The 19,511-nt window shown below is 35.4% G+C and overlaps 1 protein-coding gene across 2 annotated transcripts in view; it reads right to left on the minus strand.

Moving 5' to 3' along the window:
- Window positions 1-13,394: 13,394 nt before the first annotated feature.
- LOC149151323 (serine/threonine-protein phosphatase PP1-like) overlaps window positions 13,395-19,511 on the minus strand; it is a 120,124-nt gene continuing 114,007 nt past the window's right edge. The window contains exons 4-5 of one of the 2 annotated variants that reach the window (XR_016263357.1): window positions 16,833-16,948; window positions 13,395-13,714 (exon numbers count right to left, since the gene is read on the minus strand). Coding sequence is in view for 1 of the 2 variants with exons in the window: in XM_089444237.1 (XP_089300363.1) it covers window positions 13,712-13,714 (3 nt within the window). In the remaining variant the exon portion in view is untranslated. The remainder of the gene's footprint in view (window positions 13,715-16,832; window positions 16,949-19,511) is intronic. The other variant, XM_089444237.1, reaches the window with a different exon arrangement.

Below are 19,511 nucleotides of genomic sequence, written 5' to 3' on the forward strand. Positions count from 1 at the left end.
TCATGTGAGCTCCAATTGAGATGATATTTCATTGTTGGAAAGCTCCCAATGTGTAAAATAGAACCAAGTGGCTAGGAACCTTGTTTACAAGGTTTTGACCCTAAGAATGTCATTTAATGCCTCAAACAAGGTTCAAAAGCCTTTGGACCCCAAAATATGAAAACATGACCTACCTTTAAAATGGCCCTATAAACTAATAGTACCATTCTCCAACCACAAGTATTAAAATAGATGACAAATTTTACATTGATCAATTTAAAATTAGTTTCCCTTATGAAGATAATAGCTTTGTTCCACAAACAAAACTCCCAAAGACAATATCATAAACTTTCCAAGCTAAAGGACCCATATCATACTCAATTTCATCCACATACCTCACAAAGATGACTATATTGAATCTACACTTAGTGATCTAAAATGGCCTCCTTACATAACCATGCCAAAGGATGGGGATTTAGATGTTCAAAGGTCTTCAATCCCAATCCTTTGCACTTCAAATCAAAGATGAGATTGCTCCAACTTTCTAAATCAAACAAAGTCTTAACCAACGTATTTTTTACTTACACTCTAACGTGGAAGAGATTCTCCCTTCTAGATTTTATCTCCTCATTTTCATATCTCCCACTTACTAACCACTAAGTGACTTGAACTAGTCTTGATCTAAACTCTCAAGTTATTCAATTTGTACCAATTCATCCTCTCCCTCATGAAATTTGTTGGTTATCAAGAACTTGTTTCATCACTTATTTGTTATGAGTCATGGAACTAGTCCCTAACATTGATCTATAGTATGCCCATTCTTTTAGCAATGTTTATATCTCATTGATGTTGTTGGTTTTCCTTCCTTCTGACAAGTGACGTTTGCATGCTTCTTTCCTCCTCTCTTCTTGTGAGTTGATTCCTTGGAGCTAATCAACTAAGCCTGTGAGGAATTCCCCTCACTCATCAACTTCTTGCCTTGAGCTTCAAGCTGCAAGGATTTCATTCTAGCATCCTCAATAAGTGCTATTAATAAAGGGATAAATTTTTCTTCCACTATGCCCATCTAGATGGCTTGTCATTAAGAAATAGCAACATATTCTTACATAATATAGCTTTAACTCCATCATAGGTGTCACCACTAAATATGTTGTTCTCATTCATATTCTAAATAAGAGCATTGTTTCGTCAATTGGTGCTTGAAACAAATACCCAATCTATTACTAATGGTTCTTTGCCTTTATGCAGCCTCCATTATTTCCCACCAAAGCTTGTCCTGTTTCATCATCTTGTGTCATTCAGAGTATATCCTTAGCGCAATGATAAAACCATGGAAACAAAATAGACTTCCAACAATAATAATTGATTTTTAAGCTTCTCAACATCCAACATACTATCATATGGGGTCTCCCAACCAAGCACTCCAACCAAGCAGAGGATGTCTCGCCATCTTGAGTCAAGAAAAACAAGTCTTTTGCTCATTGATAAAGCATGGCAACAAAATAGACTAACAATTGTTGAACTTCCATGTAAGAGGCATAAACCAAGGTATGTTTTCACCAATACCAAATGGAGGCAGTTCTTTTAGTTCTACTTTCACATAATCAAATCCCTTACCTCACTTCAACTTTAGCACAATGACTATTCATGCATATTCTCCCTACTTTGTACCCTTATGGAGAAGCAAGCTTGGAATTCTTGCTTATTTTCTTCATATGACTTTGCAACATAAGTTTTTCCATACTTGTCTCACTTTGCCTTAATGGGTCTCTACGCACTACAAATTGTTCATGAGTTTGGGTCATGCAAAAATTCCACAATGGTCAAGATAACAATAATTGTACCCATTCTTATATCAAATCATGTGAGCCAAGATCGCCCAATGGCACTCATGAACAAATTTCTCAAATCTATTATTCAATTACATACAAAACCCATGAGATCATGCAAAATGCACAAATAAATATGCATCTACCTCTAAGGTTTTAAACTAGGGAAAACCCTTGCAAAGAAAAAAATTATAGTGTTTAATTACTAGACAAAACATCAATTACAAAATGCTATGTTTTGTTGGAAAGGTGAAACCTTCAATTCTTGCAACAAAATTTACATAAATAGTTGTTAACCGCATGGGCTTGTCTCACATGGTATGTGACTTGTCTCTTTGTGTATATTTCCTTTTGCAAACTTGTCAATATTTTAAGAATGCATTTTGCACTATCTTTGTGAGATCAATAATCTTGCAACTCTTCTTTGATTCCTTCTTAACATCAAATTGAACTTATTTCCATGGGTGTGGAGCCAAACATGTGCTTACCAACTCTCCACCTCTACGCTGACCAAGAAATCATTAATGTTGGCTCCTTCACCCTAACAATTTATTGGCAACATAACAATTAACCACTTGACATGTGTTTGTTTGTCACTCAATATTTTCAATTTTTCGAATCATCTTCAACCTTCTTTAGATGTGGCCTATCGTTTATTGTCACCTAGCATTCTTGATAATCTTGTCTAGGAATCGGGTTGCCATTAATTGGGTTTTGTTGGTCCATTGAGAATGAGTCCCAACAAGTTTTTGGCTTGCTAATTTTTCCTATCTCTACGAAGTTCTACATTGTCAATTAATTGATCAATAGCGCCAATTGACAGTCAAATATTTTCAAACTTGCTTTTCCTTCAACAACTTTTTTCAACATTACCATCCTTTAATCCCTCGAGGTGCAAACCTTTCCTCAAGTTCGAGAGGCGCATTCTATAGCCCAGTGTGACCCCGATGTGTAAGTATGTCACATCCGTAAAAAATAATAAAAATAATTTTAGCTAATGTCGCCTAATCCTAAATTATATATAACTTTTTAATCTTATTAATGGACTAAGATTAATTATTAAAATATAACTATTTATTTGAATGGGTAGTAAATTATCTCATGCTTTTAATAGTTAGTTTATCATATATGTGAAGTTGAATGAATCATAAATTTATCTTTAACAAAAAAAATTACCGCGTTAAAATTCCAAATTAAGTAAAATTTTAAACAATTTTACTCTTTACTAAAGTCAATGTCATTTCTTAAATCAAAGGAAAAAGGTTAATTCAAGACAAAGAATCGAAAATCTTGCTCCAAAATCTTTTAATATTTCTTTTTAACGTAAACATTTAACATGTAACATTTTTAATATAATGCCAACCTTATTTAAAAATCAATCTAATTATTATTATCTATAAACACAATATAAATTTAAAATCTAAAGAGGTTTGGTAGATAAACAAAACTATAAATAAACTAGAGGTATGGTAAATAAATAAAACTTATTTTTATATTTACTCCATAAACATCTTTATATTTACCAAAACTCAAACAAAAAATATTTAGGTGAAGCCTATGGGCAAAATACCATTTTAATACCATGGTCAAACCACCATATTTATAAAATAGGTATGGTAAATAAATAAATATAAAAGAGGTATAAAAAGGTATGGTAAATAAAAAAAATATATCAAATAAGATTAGAAATCAACATCTAATTATATACCAAGTTTATAGGTCAAATACCATGGTAAGCCAAAGAGTTATGGTCAATAAGTAAAAATATAAATAAACATTTTTTTTTATATTTACTCCCTAATCCACTTTATATTTATGAACTTTCAAAAAAAGAGGTTTTATATAAGTGAAGCCTATGGACCAAATTATTATTAATACCATGCAAAAAAAACATTGTTTAATATTAATATTAAAATATTATTATTATTATTATTAAAATTAAATCTAATATTCTTATTAATATATTATAATATTAATATTATTAAATTTAATAACTTTAGATTAATATAACATTAAATTTGTTATATTATAATATATATTAATATATCATGATATATATTAACTCTAGATATATATGGGAGGGAAGAACAAAAATAGAGTGATAGAGGTGGAGAGATAGGGGGAGTCATAAGGGAGAGATATAGATAAACTAAAGGAGAGGGAGGGGGAATTGAGAGAGAGGGGGAGAGAGAGAGCGAGAGGAGTGAGAGAGGAAGAGAAGGGTAAGAGAGGGAGAGGGAGACAATAAGATGGAGATGGGAGAGAGAGAAGGAGAAAAAGAGGGAGATAATGAGAAGATTGGACGGGGGAGAGAGAGAGATGGGGGAAGAGACAGGGAGGTAGCAGAGAAAGGGAGAGAGAGGACTTGAGAGAGAGGAGGGAGAGAGGGATAGAGAGATGGAGTTGGAGGGGGGAGGAGGGAAGAATAAAGACATAGAGAGTAAGAAGTGGAGCAAGAGAGGGAGTGACATGGGAGAGATGGAGAGAGAAAATGTATGTTTAGGGGTGAGATAAAGAGACAAAGGAGAGGAGAGAAGGGGGAAGAGAAGGAGAGAGAAGAAGAGAGGGAGGGATAAAGTAACATAGTTGGGGAGAGACAGGGTGATGGGGGAAGAGAGAGGCTTGGAGGGCAAAGAGAGAGAGAGAAAGAGGATTGGAGGGGAGACAGAGAGAGAGAGAGAGTGTGTGAGATGGAGAAGAGAGAGGGAAGTAGGAGAGAATAGGAGAGAGAGGGAGGATGAGAGAGAGGATGAGAGTGATGGGACAAGAGAGGGGATTGGTGGGCAAAGAGAGAGAGAGAGAGAGAGAGAGAGTGATGGTGGAAGAGAGAGGGAGGTAGGAGAGAAATAGAGAGAGGAGGAGAGTGATGGGGCAAGAGAGAGGATTGGAGGGCAAAGAGAGAGAGAGAGAGTGTGTGATGGTGGAAGAGAGAGGGAGGTAGGAGAGAAATAAAGAGAGAATAAGGATGAGAGAGAGGAGGAGAGAGGGGAAGTGATGGAGGGATAGAGAGATGGAGTTGGAGGGGGAGAGAGGGAGGGAAGAAGAAAAACATAGAGAATGAGAAGTGGAGAGATAGAGGGAGTGATAAGGGAGAGATGGAGAGAGAGTGTGTATGTTTAGGGGTGAGATAAGTAGACAAAGGAGAGATGGAGAGAAGCGGGGAGAAAAGGAGAGAGGGAGTGATATAGTAACAGAGTTGGAGGGTAAAGAGAGAGAGAGAGGAAGGAAGAGAGAGGATGTGAGAGAGTGGAGAGAGGGAGGGAAAGAGAGATGAAGTTGGAGGGGGGGGGAGAGGGAGGTAAGAAGAAAAACATAGAGAGAGAGGGTGTGATAAGGAAGATGGAGAGAGAGGGAGAGACAACAGCAGGGGGAAAGAGAGAGAAGTGGGGGAGAGGGAGAGAGACAGAGAGAGATAGAGAGAGAGAGATTGGATAAAGAGAGTGTACGTTTTGGGGGTGATATAGAAAGACAAAGGGAGATAGAGATATTGATGGAAGGTGAAGAGAGGGACGAAGAGAGAGATGGAGAGGGAGGGACAAAGAGATCGATAAATATGGAGCGAGAGAATGTGTGTGTTTTGGGGGGTGAGATAGAGAGACAAAAAAGGAGAGCTAGAGGGAGATATATATATATATATATATATATATATATATATATATATATGGAGGGGGGAGAGGGAAGAATATTTCTTGCACTAGACGCATTAATTTCAGTGTAGATGGAGCTTTCTAATCCTATTTGATTGTTTGCACTAGATACAATGATTTTAGTGTAGATGTTGATTTCTAATGATATTTGATTGCTTGCACTAGATGCATTGATTTCAATGTATGATTTTTAATCATATTTGATTGTTTGCATTAAATGCATAGATTTTAGTGTAGATGTGGTGACTTCTAATCATATTTGATTGCTTGCACTAAATGCATTGATTTCAGTGTAGATGTTGGTTTCTAAACCTATTTGCTTACTTGCACTAGTTGCATTGATTTGAGTGTAGATGTTGATTTTTAATCTTATTTGATTGTTTGCATTAGATGCATTGATTTCAATGTATAATTTTTTTTTTAATCTTATTTGATTGCTTACATCAGATGCATTGATTTCAGTGTAGATGTTGATTTCTGATTTGATGTAATTGGATGTATGATGTTACATTAATTTTAAAGTGATTGGATTAACAATGTGCATTGATTTCAATGTAAGCACAAAAAATTATTGGCAATGTACATTGATTTTTGTGTTATAGTAATTCAACTTATTAATATTGGAGAGCAAGAGAGACAAGGTATGATGTTTAGTACAACAGCTCGAACTAAATATTTAAATGGTTTACGATTTCAACTGTCCTTTTCATATAATCGATATGAAAAGATGACAAAACTAATAAGGGTGACAATAAAAATAGTAGAAGAAAATAGTTTGAGATTGATCACAATAAAGACTATTTGTAATTGACTACATTCTTATTATTCACATTTTCTATCATTCAACACTATTACATTGTCACTTTGAATTCAAATTTTTTATTTCATCATTAAAGTTATTAACAATATTTATCTCAACAAATTGAGGTAACTAAGCAAATTTAAAATTAAAATAATCTCAGACATATTTAAAGACCATACATCCAAAATGGCCTGAGGGAAGAAAAAAAAAACACATACCCCAGAAGTTAAGCGTAAAGAACATTTTTTGACCCAGATAGACCATCGTCTTAATCACAAATATATTGTGCCTTTTTCTTCAGAACATTGCATTTTGGCCTTTAATCCATCAACAAAAAAGAAAAAAAGAAAAAAAAGGATCAAAGATGCATCCTAAAAAAAAGAAAAAGAAAAAAATGATCGAAGATCGAAGTTTAGGGAAAAAAATGATCAAAGATCAAAGTTCAGGGAAAAAAGGATCGAAGATGCATCCTTAAAAAAAAAAAAAAAAAAATTGATGGTACAAGGGTAGCATATTTAAAATGATTATATTAATATTAGATGTATTTACATATTATTGATAAAATTAATCATATATTCGATAGATTTTTTTTGGCTGCACACGACTGAAACCAGCCTAGATCCATCTTAAATCCAGATCTATCAAGTGCCAAGAGGGATCAAATTTCTCAAGGTGCAAACCTTTCCTTAAATTTTGCACTCAAAAAAGAGGTTTGCACCTCGAGAGATTTGATCCCTCTCGATGCTTGATAGATCGGATTTAAGATGGACCTAGGATGATGTATACATCATTATATTAGAATAAAATGTTTCAAGAAGAAATATATTCACAAACTTGTAACTTGAGAGTAAACTTATAACTTCTAAAATAAAATTTATAACACATAATTAATAGAAAAATTTATAACCCATGGAATTAATAATTAAATGTATACTATAGAACTGTAAAAGTTAATATATAACCCAAAAAAAATCATTAAAATAAGTTTTAATTTTTAAATATATTATGCCCACGGGGCATAGAGCAAGCAGTGACAGGGTGTTCTGTTAAGGCACTCGGTGGTGTAAAAGTTACCGATTCGAAATTCCGTGGGCAAAAATCCAGCTATGATAAGGCTAGTGTGCCCCAAGCCAGGGGCAATCCCCGGGTGATTTTAATGGCTTAGAAACTTTCGGGTTGTAACTATACAAGCCACAAGTTAGACGTGTTAGTCATCTCAAAACTCATATTACTCACAACTTAAGCGTGTTAGTCATCTCAAAACTCACATTACTTTATATATATATATATATATATATATGAGAGAAACATAATATCATCATGTCAAGATAATAAATCAAGTCTCCATTTTAATTCAACTACCAATCAAAATTGGGCTGAAAAATGTTTAACCGAGTTGAATCAATTGCTAAATTAATAATTAAAAATAGATCTCAAACATAATTGCAAAACATGAATGTATTTAAGAATAAAATTAAAATAAATATATGCGTGGGATGTTAAATTCAATCCTATTCTAAATGAACTTTTTAAAATTATATGTGATATTAAAATCATATTTATTTACTGTTAGGATCAAAGATATCAAAATCGAAAAAATTATATAACATCAAAATCTTATTTATTTATCATTTGGATCAAGGCTTAAAATTAATTATTAAAAGGACTTTAAGAATGTTTTTATTCATCTCTTTTCAGGATCAAAGAGTTTTTATTTGTCTACTTTCAGGACCAAAGTTTAAAGTAAATTTTGAAAAGACTAGAGGTATCGATTTGCAAGGCATCCATCAATGTACCTACCATTTCTTTATTGGAAAGATATGCAAAATAAAACCAAAAGCGGGTAGAAATTTCTACACTGTATAACCGAGTTAATTCAACATGGCAAAAAGGATTAGGGTTATCTCAAATAGGGCAAAAAGGATTACAAATTTATTAGTGTCAATTAACCAAAGTATTCTCATTTTATTGGTCTCCAAAGCTCATTCTCAATTCATAAATTTATATCAAATAAATCTGTAAATTCCATGGATTTGCTGAATTAATCATATCCAAAATTAGGATCTCGTTCATCAAACAGAAACTATACCAACAATAAGTACTACCAATTCTTTGTGAACACATGGTCAATGTGAAACCGTCAATAAGTGTTTAGGTCATCTCCAATATTTTACCTCAGATAAACAAAATCAAAGGTGCTAACAGCTACATTTAACATAAAGAAATATCATAAAGCAACTAAAACGCTAATGTATAACTCTTTATTGTTATGAACCACCAAATATTAAACATTATATTGAACATTTTAGAGCCTCTTACAATCTGGAAATATATATTTAGAGAATCAGGAAAATTAATCCAAATATTTGAAAGAACACTTCAGTGCAAAATAGAATAAAGCCACCAGCAGATTAGCATCTTTGAATAAGACCACAATCTTATCAACAAGTTTCTCTTAAAATACAAGGCAAGGAAAGAAAAGCATGCTTCTAAATTCTATGGTCCTTACCAAATCAAGAAAAGAATTGGATATGTTGAAATGTGTAACTAGGTTCGGTCTTCATAATGTCTATATAATCATGATTTTATGTATTTGTGATGTAAAGAGAAAAAGAAATTTTATTATTATTATTTTGAAGCATAGATTTCATGCTCAAGGTTATTGTATTTGTAGATCAAGCACCTATTGAGTGCTTCTAGGGCTTTGTCATAAAGTCTAGGAGTCAACAGAGTCATTCTAATATGTAAAGACCCTTTCGGGCATATTGTATCTACTCAAGAGAATTTATTTGAGTCAAAAACACCCTTCAAGACAAGTCGGCCTAGTAGTCAAACAAATTGGCCTACACAGTGACAAGTCAACCTCATGAAAGAGTTGTTTGACCTACATAAGGAACCTATATATAGAGAAGTACTCGACCTCATTAAGGAGCATCCAAGAAGTTTGATCATAAGCACAAGAAGCACATGTATGACCAGCGAAGGAGAGAAGAATAAGAGGAAGAAACCGAAGTTTTTTAAGGACTGTTTCTGGGCATCATCATTCTTCACACGTGCAAGGAAATATTGGGCACATCTTGCTGCAACATAACAGAAGTTACAGTCACCTTAAGGAGCCAAATATTGGAGTCAAAAAGATCTAGTTCCCAGGCCGAATCATCAAGGAAAGAAGTCCAAGCCAAGCGAAGAAGAAAAACACCCTAATTCTGCCCCAAACTGTCCACACGTACAAAATTGCAGGGATTTCAGAAAGGCTGAAAAGTACAGATCTGAAGCAGTGACCGAATTTCTGAAGTGAAGCCAAAATCTAGAGCATTGAAGCAAGTTTGACTAGCATTGACTTTGTGAAAGAAAGACTCATCAAGAAGAGATTTGACGTAGTCTTGGAGTGGTCTTTGTCAAAGGTCATAGGTCCTGGAATTCGTCATCTGAACATTCTATAAGAAGAGAAGTATTCTTGTGGGTTTTCCTCAAGAGGAGAGATTTTGGCCCTGGCTAGCAGCCTATATCTTGTGTTTTTTTGTCTCTTTGATCTTCATGGTTTGGTAGTTGTTTGATGATAAGAACACAATAATAATCAAGTGAAATAAGATGCTAATATCAAGTACATCAAGTTAAGTAAAAGAACATCACAAGCAATTATCAAAGTAAGAGAAATCACCTAATTAAGCTGCCCCTAGATTTCTCAACAGGAGATATAGCATACATCCTAAAAATATCCTTTGAAAATAACATATATGTTGTCTTCCACATTTCACTTCTGCCAGAAATAAGCCGAACTTCTAATTTTGAATGAAGAGCATATCATATTACTGCTAGAAGGAATTTACGACACCCGTGCAAAAGATCTTCATTCTAAACAGAGAACAAAATATCTAATTAAATGACATAGCTTTCCCATGGAAGAGTCTTGGAAAAATTAAGAAAACCCCACTTCCCATGCTTCAGGATAAAGCATCTCTACGCAGGGTTAGATCCATTCAGTTTGTAAATAAAAACAATAGTAGCCGAACCTCTGATTTTCAATCAAGGGCATATGATATTACTGCTGCAAGGAATTCTACACACCAAATGATCTTCATTCTAAACAAATAACAAAATATCTAATTAAATGGCATAGCTTTCCCATGGAAGAGTCCTGAAAAATGAAGAACACCCCACTTCCCATGCTTTGAGGATAAAGCATCTCTAAGCAGAGCATATGATATTACTGCTACAAGGAATTCTAGGCACCTAATGATCTTCATTCTAAACAAATAACAAAATATCTAATTAAATGGCAAAACTTTCCCATGGAAGAGTCCTGAAAAATGAAAAACGCCCCACTTCCCATGCTTTGAGGATAAAGCATCTTTAAGCAGAGCTAGATCCATTCAGTTTGTAAATAAAAACAATATTAATTATAGTTAATGTAAATTACCGTATGGTCATTAGGTAGGATTATAACTCTTCACACATGACACCATGAATAATATATATTCCTGCCCTCATAACATTCACCAAACTCCACGTTAAATTTTGTAGTTCTGGTCTTTGGGTGCACCACAAACTAACTTTCAGAAAAAGAACTCCAACCAAGCGTCAAATTTGCAGCACTGTACCAAGCTCTAAACCCACTTATGGCTCCAATAAGTGGACCGTTATCTAAAGGAACATCATTCAACTTGATAGCTCATGCTTCAACCATAATGCTTACAAAGCAATTTCTACCCATTGTATTCTGTAATAGCTAGTCAGTGAACCCCAAGATGGGCTGGAAACAGAGACTACTTCAGATATTCACATAATGAGTAAACTATTAAATCAGATACTAATATACATTAGAACTTTGAAGTGAACAACTGAATCAGCGGGACCTAGGAATAAGTCATATTTGCTCATTTATAGGATCTACATCCTTAGTTAAATTAAAATGAAAAGTCACTGATAACACCCGTATTTGAACAGTGAGATTCACTACACAGTTCCACCCTAAGTCACCGGATTCGTCCTAAACCCCATGCGAATCCCGAATCCGGCGAATCCAACACGATTCGGTCCGGATTCGTGTCCAAATCACAGGACACGTCGTGTCCAAGGGCGTGTCGCGATTTTCAAAAGCGTGTCGCGATTTTAGGACATGTGTCCGGTTTCCAGGACTCACTAAGCTCAGCGCGGGAATGAAAAGGGTGTGTTTGCTCATTAAAATTGTCATTTGGCAAGTGGTTTGTGCTGTTGGCAAGTGATTTGTGCTGTTGGAGCAAGGAGTAAAGCATTTTGGCAGCTTCATGATTATGTCTAGGCCCTAGTATTGATATGCTATTCATGGTAATGTTAAATTCTTAAAGTAAAAGTGACATTCTCCTTAATCTTCATTTTCATCCTTTTACTTAAATTTTTAACATTACCATGAAATGACTCAGGATGTTTGAGAGTGGTTCCGGCCTCATTGGATTTCATATGGAGAAAGTAGAATTTTAGATTTCATTCAAAATCCAGCAGACTTATCAGTTTTTCAGGATTTTAGGATTGGGGGATTGCAATGTTTCCATTGAATTTTGTCATGTATTAGGGTATGGAACTCGTATTTAATCAAGAGCACCAAACCAAGAGCTTTTGAATATGTCGCTCCCGCTCCCAAGTAACACTGTTCCTGATGATATGGGTCTGGACACCACTGTTGAGTTGGCATTGGCCAACATGGATCTCAATGATCCAATGCTAAAGCCTGTTAGATTTGATGACTTAGAGGGGTCAACCTCCATACCAGCAGATGTAGAGGCGACTATGGATACAGCGAAGTAGGAGGATGTAGAGGAGAGCAGTGGGGACCATGATGATGGGGACAGTGATGCTGATTCTGATGCTGATTGATGCCTTGAGGCTTGTATACCTGTAGTTGTTTTATATTTTCTATTTCTATTTGCCATTGGCATTGCACCAACACTACCTATGTAACACATTTTGAGTTTATGACTTAATGAGAAAACTACAGTTGTCAGTGTGTTTATCTTACTATCTTGTAGTTGTAAGTTGTCTTTCAGTTATGAATTATGAATCATGATTTAAATTTTTAATAGATTTATCATTTATGTGACCAGTACCACTGACATTTATTTGAATTTTGTATGTACTATGCATGCTAGTAACTATAGATGAAGATCTATGTTTGAAATCAATAAATTTGTATCATTAATTAAAAATTTGTGTAAGAAATATGATGATATCTAATTTTTAATACATATGTATATTTTTTAATATATATATATATATATATAATAAAATAATATATAATGTGTCCTAACGTGTCCTGTTCCGGGGGGTCAGCGTGTCCGAATCCGACACCACGAATCTCGAATCCTACATGTCCCGAAACCCTGTGTCAGGTGACTTAGGTTCCACCTATTATATCCAGTACGGTTTTATCGTTGGACCCCAAGAAGGGTTAGTTATTGAAATGCATTTTATGTATGAGATAATAATTCATTATTAAAAATATTTATTCTCTTATCTCTGTTCTTCCTCTCCTAAAGACAAACATGAATGTCAAACACATTATTTACTGATTCCCAAAGCCATAACAATCAATTAAATGACCATTTGTAGATGAATCTCAGCAATGGAAAAATGAATTTAAAGTCATCATCTCTAAGGCACAAGGGTAATGCTCCATACATTCATTGTTTTCATGTATATTATATTTCCTTGGAAAAATGATACTTTTGTCATGCTATGTACTTGCCATGTCAGAATGTTCATGTTTCTATCAATGTTGCAAACATCGGCATCCGGATCAAATTGGCAAAGGTCTGGAAAACCAAAAAATCATGAAAAAATTGGTAAAAATCAGTAAAACACTGGCAAAATTAAGATACCACCAAAATATCGGTAAAAATTGGCAAACATCGGATAGGCCAAAAAATCACAACGTTTGCAACACTGGCTTCTATTGCCATATTACCTTGAACATGTTTTGCGGAGTCCAGAACTTGCCATTCAATATATTTGATAATGGCCAGAACTCTCGAGCAATTTACTTTTCAGTAAAAAAACATCCAGGAATATAAAATGTCAAAAGCTAATTTATTCTAAGCTAACTAAAGAACTCACTGATTGCAATAGGTTAAAGCTTCATTGTTAGGGTGCAAACGTGCAAACTAAGAAGAAAAACTAGTACATGTTTTGTTTTTCCATTATTGGCAGTCTCATTGACCATTATACATAGCATGCTCAGTTAATCCCATAATATAAGCTGGTGGTGACCACCATTACAAGTTTTTGGTTAAAAAATAGAACCAAATATTCAATTGAGTACAAGCCCAAACTTACAGATTTCTGTATAAACTTACAGATTTCTGCATATATTCCAAAACTCACTTAGATACCATATATATAAATATATTGCACCATGACCCCTAAGTTGCTAGCCAAGAGTACAATCCCAGTGACTGCTATCTCTTTTTGCATCCTCGCCATTACTGCATGTAAACAAAATAGAAACGGTAACTGAATTGCACACTACAGTTTACTCTAATTCAAAAAGAATGAAAATGGAAAAACAGCTATATGTAGCAGAAGGCAACATACTATGGTTGTGGAGCTAAAAATATTTGTCTAGGGACCTTTCCAATTTTAGTAAAACAAAAACAACTCTAAGATTTCTGGAAATCACATATAGCATCCGAGTGTGCAGATTTTCAGAGTTAGTCATATTGTTGATGGGTGGAGTGTCCACTCGAAATGTTGGACATTTCAAAACCTCGGACACGGTTTATTTCCAAAAAATTCTTTCAACAGATATAGCATGTTGGATCCATTAGCCCCTCTCACAGATATTTAGATATCGCAATATCAATGAAATTAATAACTTGAAATTATCCCAAAATTGAATGAGAAATATTTTTGCTCTCTTGAACTGGCATATTTAAGTTTTTCACTGAGAACTTCACGACATTTCCTATAAGCTATTGACAATTCTGCAAAGTTTTTACTGCTAAGTTACCATATACACATGAGTAGGCATCTGATATGTAGCTCTGCATATTGGGCACGATAACACCCCAGATATGTGGTATATACATCACTGATACATATCTGGATCTAGATAATGTAAACAGATATTGGTATGACCTGGGAACCACCTGAATCTGTAGATGATACACGTCTAGGACACATCTGGTGAGATATACAAGAAGTAACGTATAATATATATATATATATATATATGAAACCTTAATTTTTTACCATTTTCAAATAAATAGAGGACTGAGGCCTTCCTTAAACACATCTTCTTGTCCTTCAGCAAATTTGAAGAAATTTTCAACTGTAAAGAGAAGCTGTGCATTTTTATGAGTTTCTGTACTTCCCTTAATGGGTTTATTAGGCATATATGCACAATTTTTTTTCCCAGATCCTACTGTTGCAGTGAGCTTTGTAAAGAGTTTTCTAAATTTGTGGGATCAGAAGGTATGGGCATAGATGTAAAAGTTGAGAGGGGTAAGGGGGAATTGATGCCATGTTATGGTGGAACTTCATGGTGAGGAAATCACACGTCCATCATTTAGCTATCAAGATCTTATAACATATGGTTACCAAAACTGGCCTGTTAGTAGTTTGGTCGAAATCTGGTCCACACTATCCTTTGAACCAGTTTTGGACCAATGTGGTAGCCAACCTGGCCAGTTCAGATTGGATTCATATCCAGAGCGGGCAGTTCAGCATGGCCTTGACCTGCACGTCACTCACACCAAAAAAAAAAGCATACAAACCAATTTGTAATGCCAATAACTTTCTAATGTTAATATTTAAATAAATTTGAATGCCAACATTAATTTAAATTTTAACATTAAAAAGTTAAACATTATAACATTGATTTCTGTGTGCTTTTTTGTGTGTGACTAACGTGCAAGTCAAGGTCATGTTGAACAGGTCAATCTGGATATGAATCCAATCTGAACCCCACGTTAACATTAGAATTTAATGTGGGATCCCAAAAGAGAACCCCAATCCCAACTTTTGGCCCATGAACCATTTGTTAGACAAGGAGTGCAAACTCCATGACAAGCCTCTCCATTTCTTTTTTACACACCCAGGATTTAATCCCCCCAGTCCATGTCCTCTCATGTAATCTTCCTTTATGATGATCCAATGTAGGCTCATATCCATATCACCTATCCCGCCTCATCTTTTCTCAATTGACAACATCAAGCAAGCAATCGTGGTCAATTGAGGCAAGCAATAGGGTTGCTGATGAGGAAGGCCTCACAGCCAAGCTCCTCAAAAAGGTATCCACTCCCTCAGCTCTCACATTGTTGATTTGTTTACTCCTAATGTTTGTTCTAGTTTCCCTTGAGTTTCATCCCAGGATATCATTGACCTAATACTCAAATCAAGCGCCAACTTGGATCTGATTAATTATAGAACAATCATGATTAGACACACCTTCTCCATGATCTATGCTATACTTCTACATTTATTGCTTTTGAATTGTTGAAATCACATGACAGAGAGAAAGATTGAATGGAACCACCAACAAACCCTAAATCAATGTGAACCATAAACACATCATAAAGAGAAAAGAAGATGATACATTGAACAAGAGAAACATAATATCTCCTGTCCATAGGCAAAAGAATAATACTAATGATCACAAATGGTATTACAAATAAGATGTGAGTTATACACAACTCATAACGTGGAGCACCTTCCCTCATTAAGGGGTTACAAACTTACAACAAAATCTAGCAACCCCACATGATGTAAAGTTAGCAAGTATCAAGGAACTAGTTTGTGCAACTCAAGAAGGCTACCCACTATCACCTCAATAGCTCTTCTCTCTCTTTAGGTTGGCTCTTCTCCATCTCAAGGGGGGCTTCTCTAAAAGGTAGGATTACTGGGCTATAGAATGGGAGCACAAGGTTATTTAATATTTAATGAAGAGTTAACCTAAAGTAAATCAGGTGGTAGTTGTAGTATACGGAATGGTATGGAAATGGAAATGGGAAAAGGACAAGATAGGAAACTGAAGGACAAACGAAATATGAAAAGAGATGGAAGGAAACCAATGCCTATCAAGCATGGGCTAATGGAGTCATAAGGCATTAGATAAATAAGAGAACTAATTGTCACAAACAACTACTTTTACGTAGGTTATATGGTTAAAAAGGGTCAGTTTACCACATTCAACCCATTAGTAGATGACAAAACTATTTGATACATTCATTTTTAAGGTGTGCACTTGAGGTAGAATGGACCTAATTTTATAATTTGAACCTTAAGTATTTGCTGGAAATATGTTGTACAAAACTAGTCTTGGAGGGCTAAGATTGCCACTCATCAATCAAATTATAAAGGTGTTGTTTTGTGGCTGTAATGTGCTTCCAAATCTGCAACTTAGTTGACAAAAGAAAGGAGAAAAAGTGCAGAAATAAAACAACAAATAAAGTAAAATGGAAAACCTCCTCAAATTGCTTTATTCCTAGATGAATAAATACATTAGTAAACCTTTATAAAAGAATGAAAACAAAAAGAATCTACAATAACATGAACAACAAATTGAAGAGCATAAATAAACCACACAAGAAAGTGGATTAATACCTCAATATTCCATTAATCTTCAAGAATGGTAGAGCAAAGGAGCTCTATCAAGCTTCAATTCCTAATCTTGATACTTCATCACTTCTCTAACTCCTAAATCTCCTGTTGTCAATTCCCTATGAAATGGAGAAAAAATATTCTTTATAGAGTGAATTAAGTCCCTCATCCAGTAAAATATATTATCTTCCTAACTAACTCCATGACAAGTCAACAAATAATAAAATATTGTAGTAGTTAGATCCATGGCTGACAATATCAAGGGGTGTGGATGCTACCTTTTTAAGAGATGTCACCCTCATCCAAAAATAGGCAATAAAAATGCATCAATAGCCTCCAAGATAGGATGCACCATCCAGAAATAGGTATTATACCAAGTCAAATGCTAAATGGTTCCACACAGAATTCATCCTCCAAGAATGGACGCATGCAAAATATAATAAAATACTCTTCAATCTAGGAGGATGTGCTCAAGGGTCTCTACCTAGAAGGTCTCACAAAGTGCCTCCTCCAAAGTGCATGGGAGATATAACAAAAAAATATTCCTCCTAGGATAGTGCTCCATAACCAACCTCCAAAACTAGAAATTGGTCCACAAGATGCATGCAACCAACCCACATGTACAAATCCCAAGGCAACCAACTCCATGAATGAATATGCAAGATGTAGTAGTCAAACCCCAAAATAATATGTGGGCAACCTCCAACAAAACAAATCTACGGAGGCAAGGGTGAATTAGGGTTTTAATCATGCCAAAACTCCATGAAATAAATAAATATACACCTCCAAGAATAGCAAGTGTCTCCAAAACTTTTCCCTTCAAGGATATGCCAAAATATAGTAAGATTGTCAATTTCCTAACCCCAACAACTTTGTTAATTACTTCCTAGAAAATCAAATCTATTAAATAACAAACACGCCTGAGATTTTAACACTTGAACAAAATATAACAATGGAAGCAAATTAAAAGCACCAATCTCATACACATGCATACAAGATTCCTTCCCTTCAGTATTTGTCGTTTTATTAACAATGATAATCTACAACATACAAGGCTCACTTCCTAAGATAATGGCCCTCTAAGGAAAAACAAAAATACAACAAATAACCTAGAAATGATCAAGCTGATCAAACCCTTGACCTATCCTTTGATCTGCTCGTTGATAGAGATCCTTCCCTTGTTGCCTCTTGCACTCTTCCTCGAACCTGCACACTTGGATGAAAGTGTTGATTTCTGGTAGCATCAGATGTGCTCTAGGTCTCAAATTTGTAGGGAGGCTTAGACACATGCATTCTCCAATACCCAGAAACCGTTTTGGGAAATTCCAGCTGGAGACAGTTTTATTAAAATAATTAATTATTTTTAATGGGACCCTAAGTCTAAACTTGGGAAATTAAAATAATTAATGGGTATTAATCTAAATTGTGGGTGTAACTTCTAGAAGAAGACGAGGATCAAGCCAAAATGATCTAAGCCATTGATTAGAAGTTAATCTGGGTCGTTGGTTGTCCAACAGAAAGATATAAGAAGAGGCTTGAGGGGCACTTGGAGAACACACAGAGGGGAGATCAGAAGTTCGATTTTTTGAAGCAAAGCAGCTGCCGGAGAGATTTTCGATAGTGATCTTTTGCAGTGAGGGGCAGGGATAGTATCCGAAGGGAAATCTTTCCTGGTCGAAGAATACTCAGCAGAGAAGGCAGAGAGAGATCCAGCAGTGGCAGTACAGAGCTAGAGAGGTTGTCGCAGGGGCCACGTAGAGCCAGCGTAGAAGCCAAGAGGGAATTTGAAAATCAATTGAAGGAATCGATTACAGAAGTTGGAAGCCAGAGTGTGAGTCCGGGAGGTGAAAATCGAATTTCCTGAGCAGCAGATTGATCAACTGAAGGGGTGACGTTGTCCCCAGAGGGTGTGACGCTGGGCTGACGCAATGACTGCACAGAGGCAGCCAAGGGCAGCTCATTCAGTGGCTGAATTAGACAAGATTTCCAGTGATAATGTAAGGTAACCTCAATTATCTTTGTCAATGATATTCTCTATAACTGGATTGCCAAGAAGGCATCCAGCGATTGTATTCAGAAATTACTATTGCATAATAATAAAACCCTCAGAGTTGCTGCACCGGTTTTCCCGCATTAGGTTTTTCCGAGGACATTTGTCCAAAAATAACTGTGTAGATGTGTTGTATCTCTTTCCTGTTTAGTTTCTTGTTTCCGCTTATAATTTAAATAGTGTAGACTGTCGTGTATTAGTTTCGATATTTATTTTAGGAAACAATAAGTAACTTGATTCAGAAATTAACAAGTAGGTGAAACTTAATCAGTTGTTGCAGTAGAAATTTGGGCATCCAAATTTTCACATGGTTTCAAAGTTGCAGGTGGAACAATAGAGCAGTGTCGAAGGAGCCCAACGCTGAAGGAAGAAGGGAAGTTGAAGTGCTGCATAAGCAGCAAATCAAATCCCTAGAGGGAGTGCGCAGTTCAGGCCAGGAGGGCAAGATTTTCGTGACAAATCTATCTCTGATGAGTCGACAAAGAGGTAGGATTTCCAGATCGAGATTTGTCAGCGACAAAGGGAGCAGTGCAGCAAAAGCTTCAACGAAGAGGGGTTCCTGGTGTGACGCAGTTTTCTGTAGGCAGTTGCTAGGCAAAAAGACGTCAGAAGAAAGAAGAGACACTTAAGGG

Source organism: Pinus tabuliformis, chromosome 9, assembly GCF_031772625.1.
Source record: "Pinus tabuliformis cultivar Carrire ecotype Pingquan chromosome 9, CPIR1, whole genome shotgun sequence".
Classification (NCBI taxonomy): Eukaryota; Viridiplantae; Streptophyta; class Pinopsida; order Pinales; family Pinaceae; genus Pinus; species Pinus tabuliformis.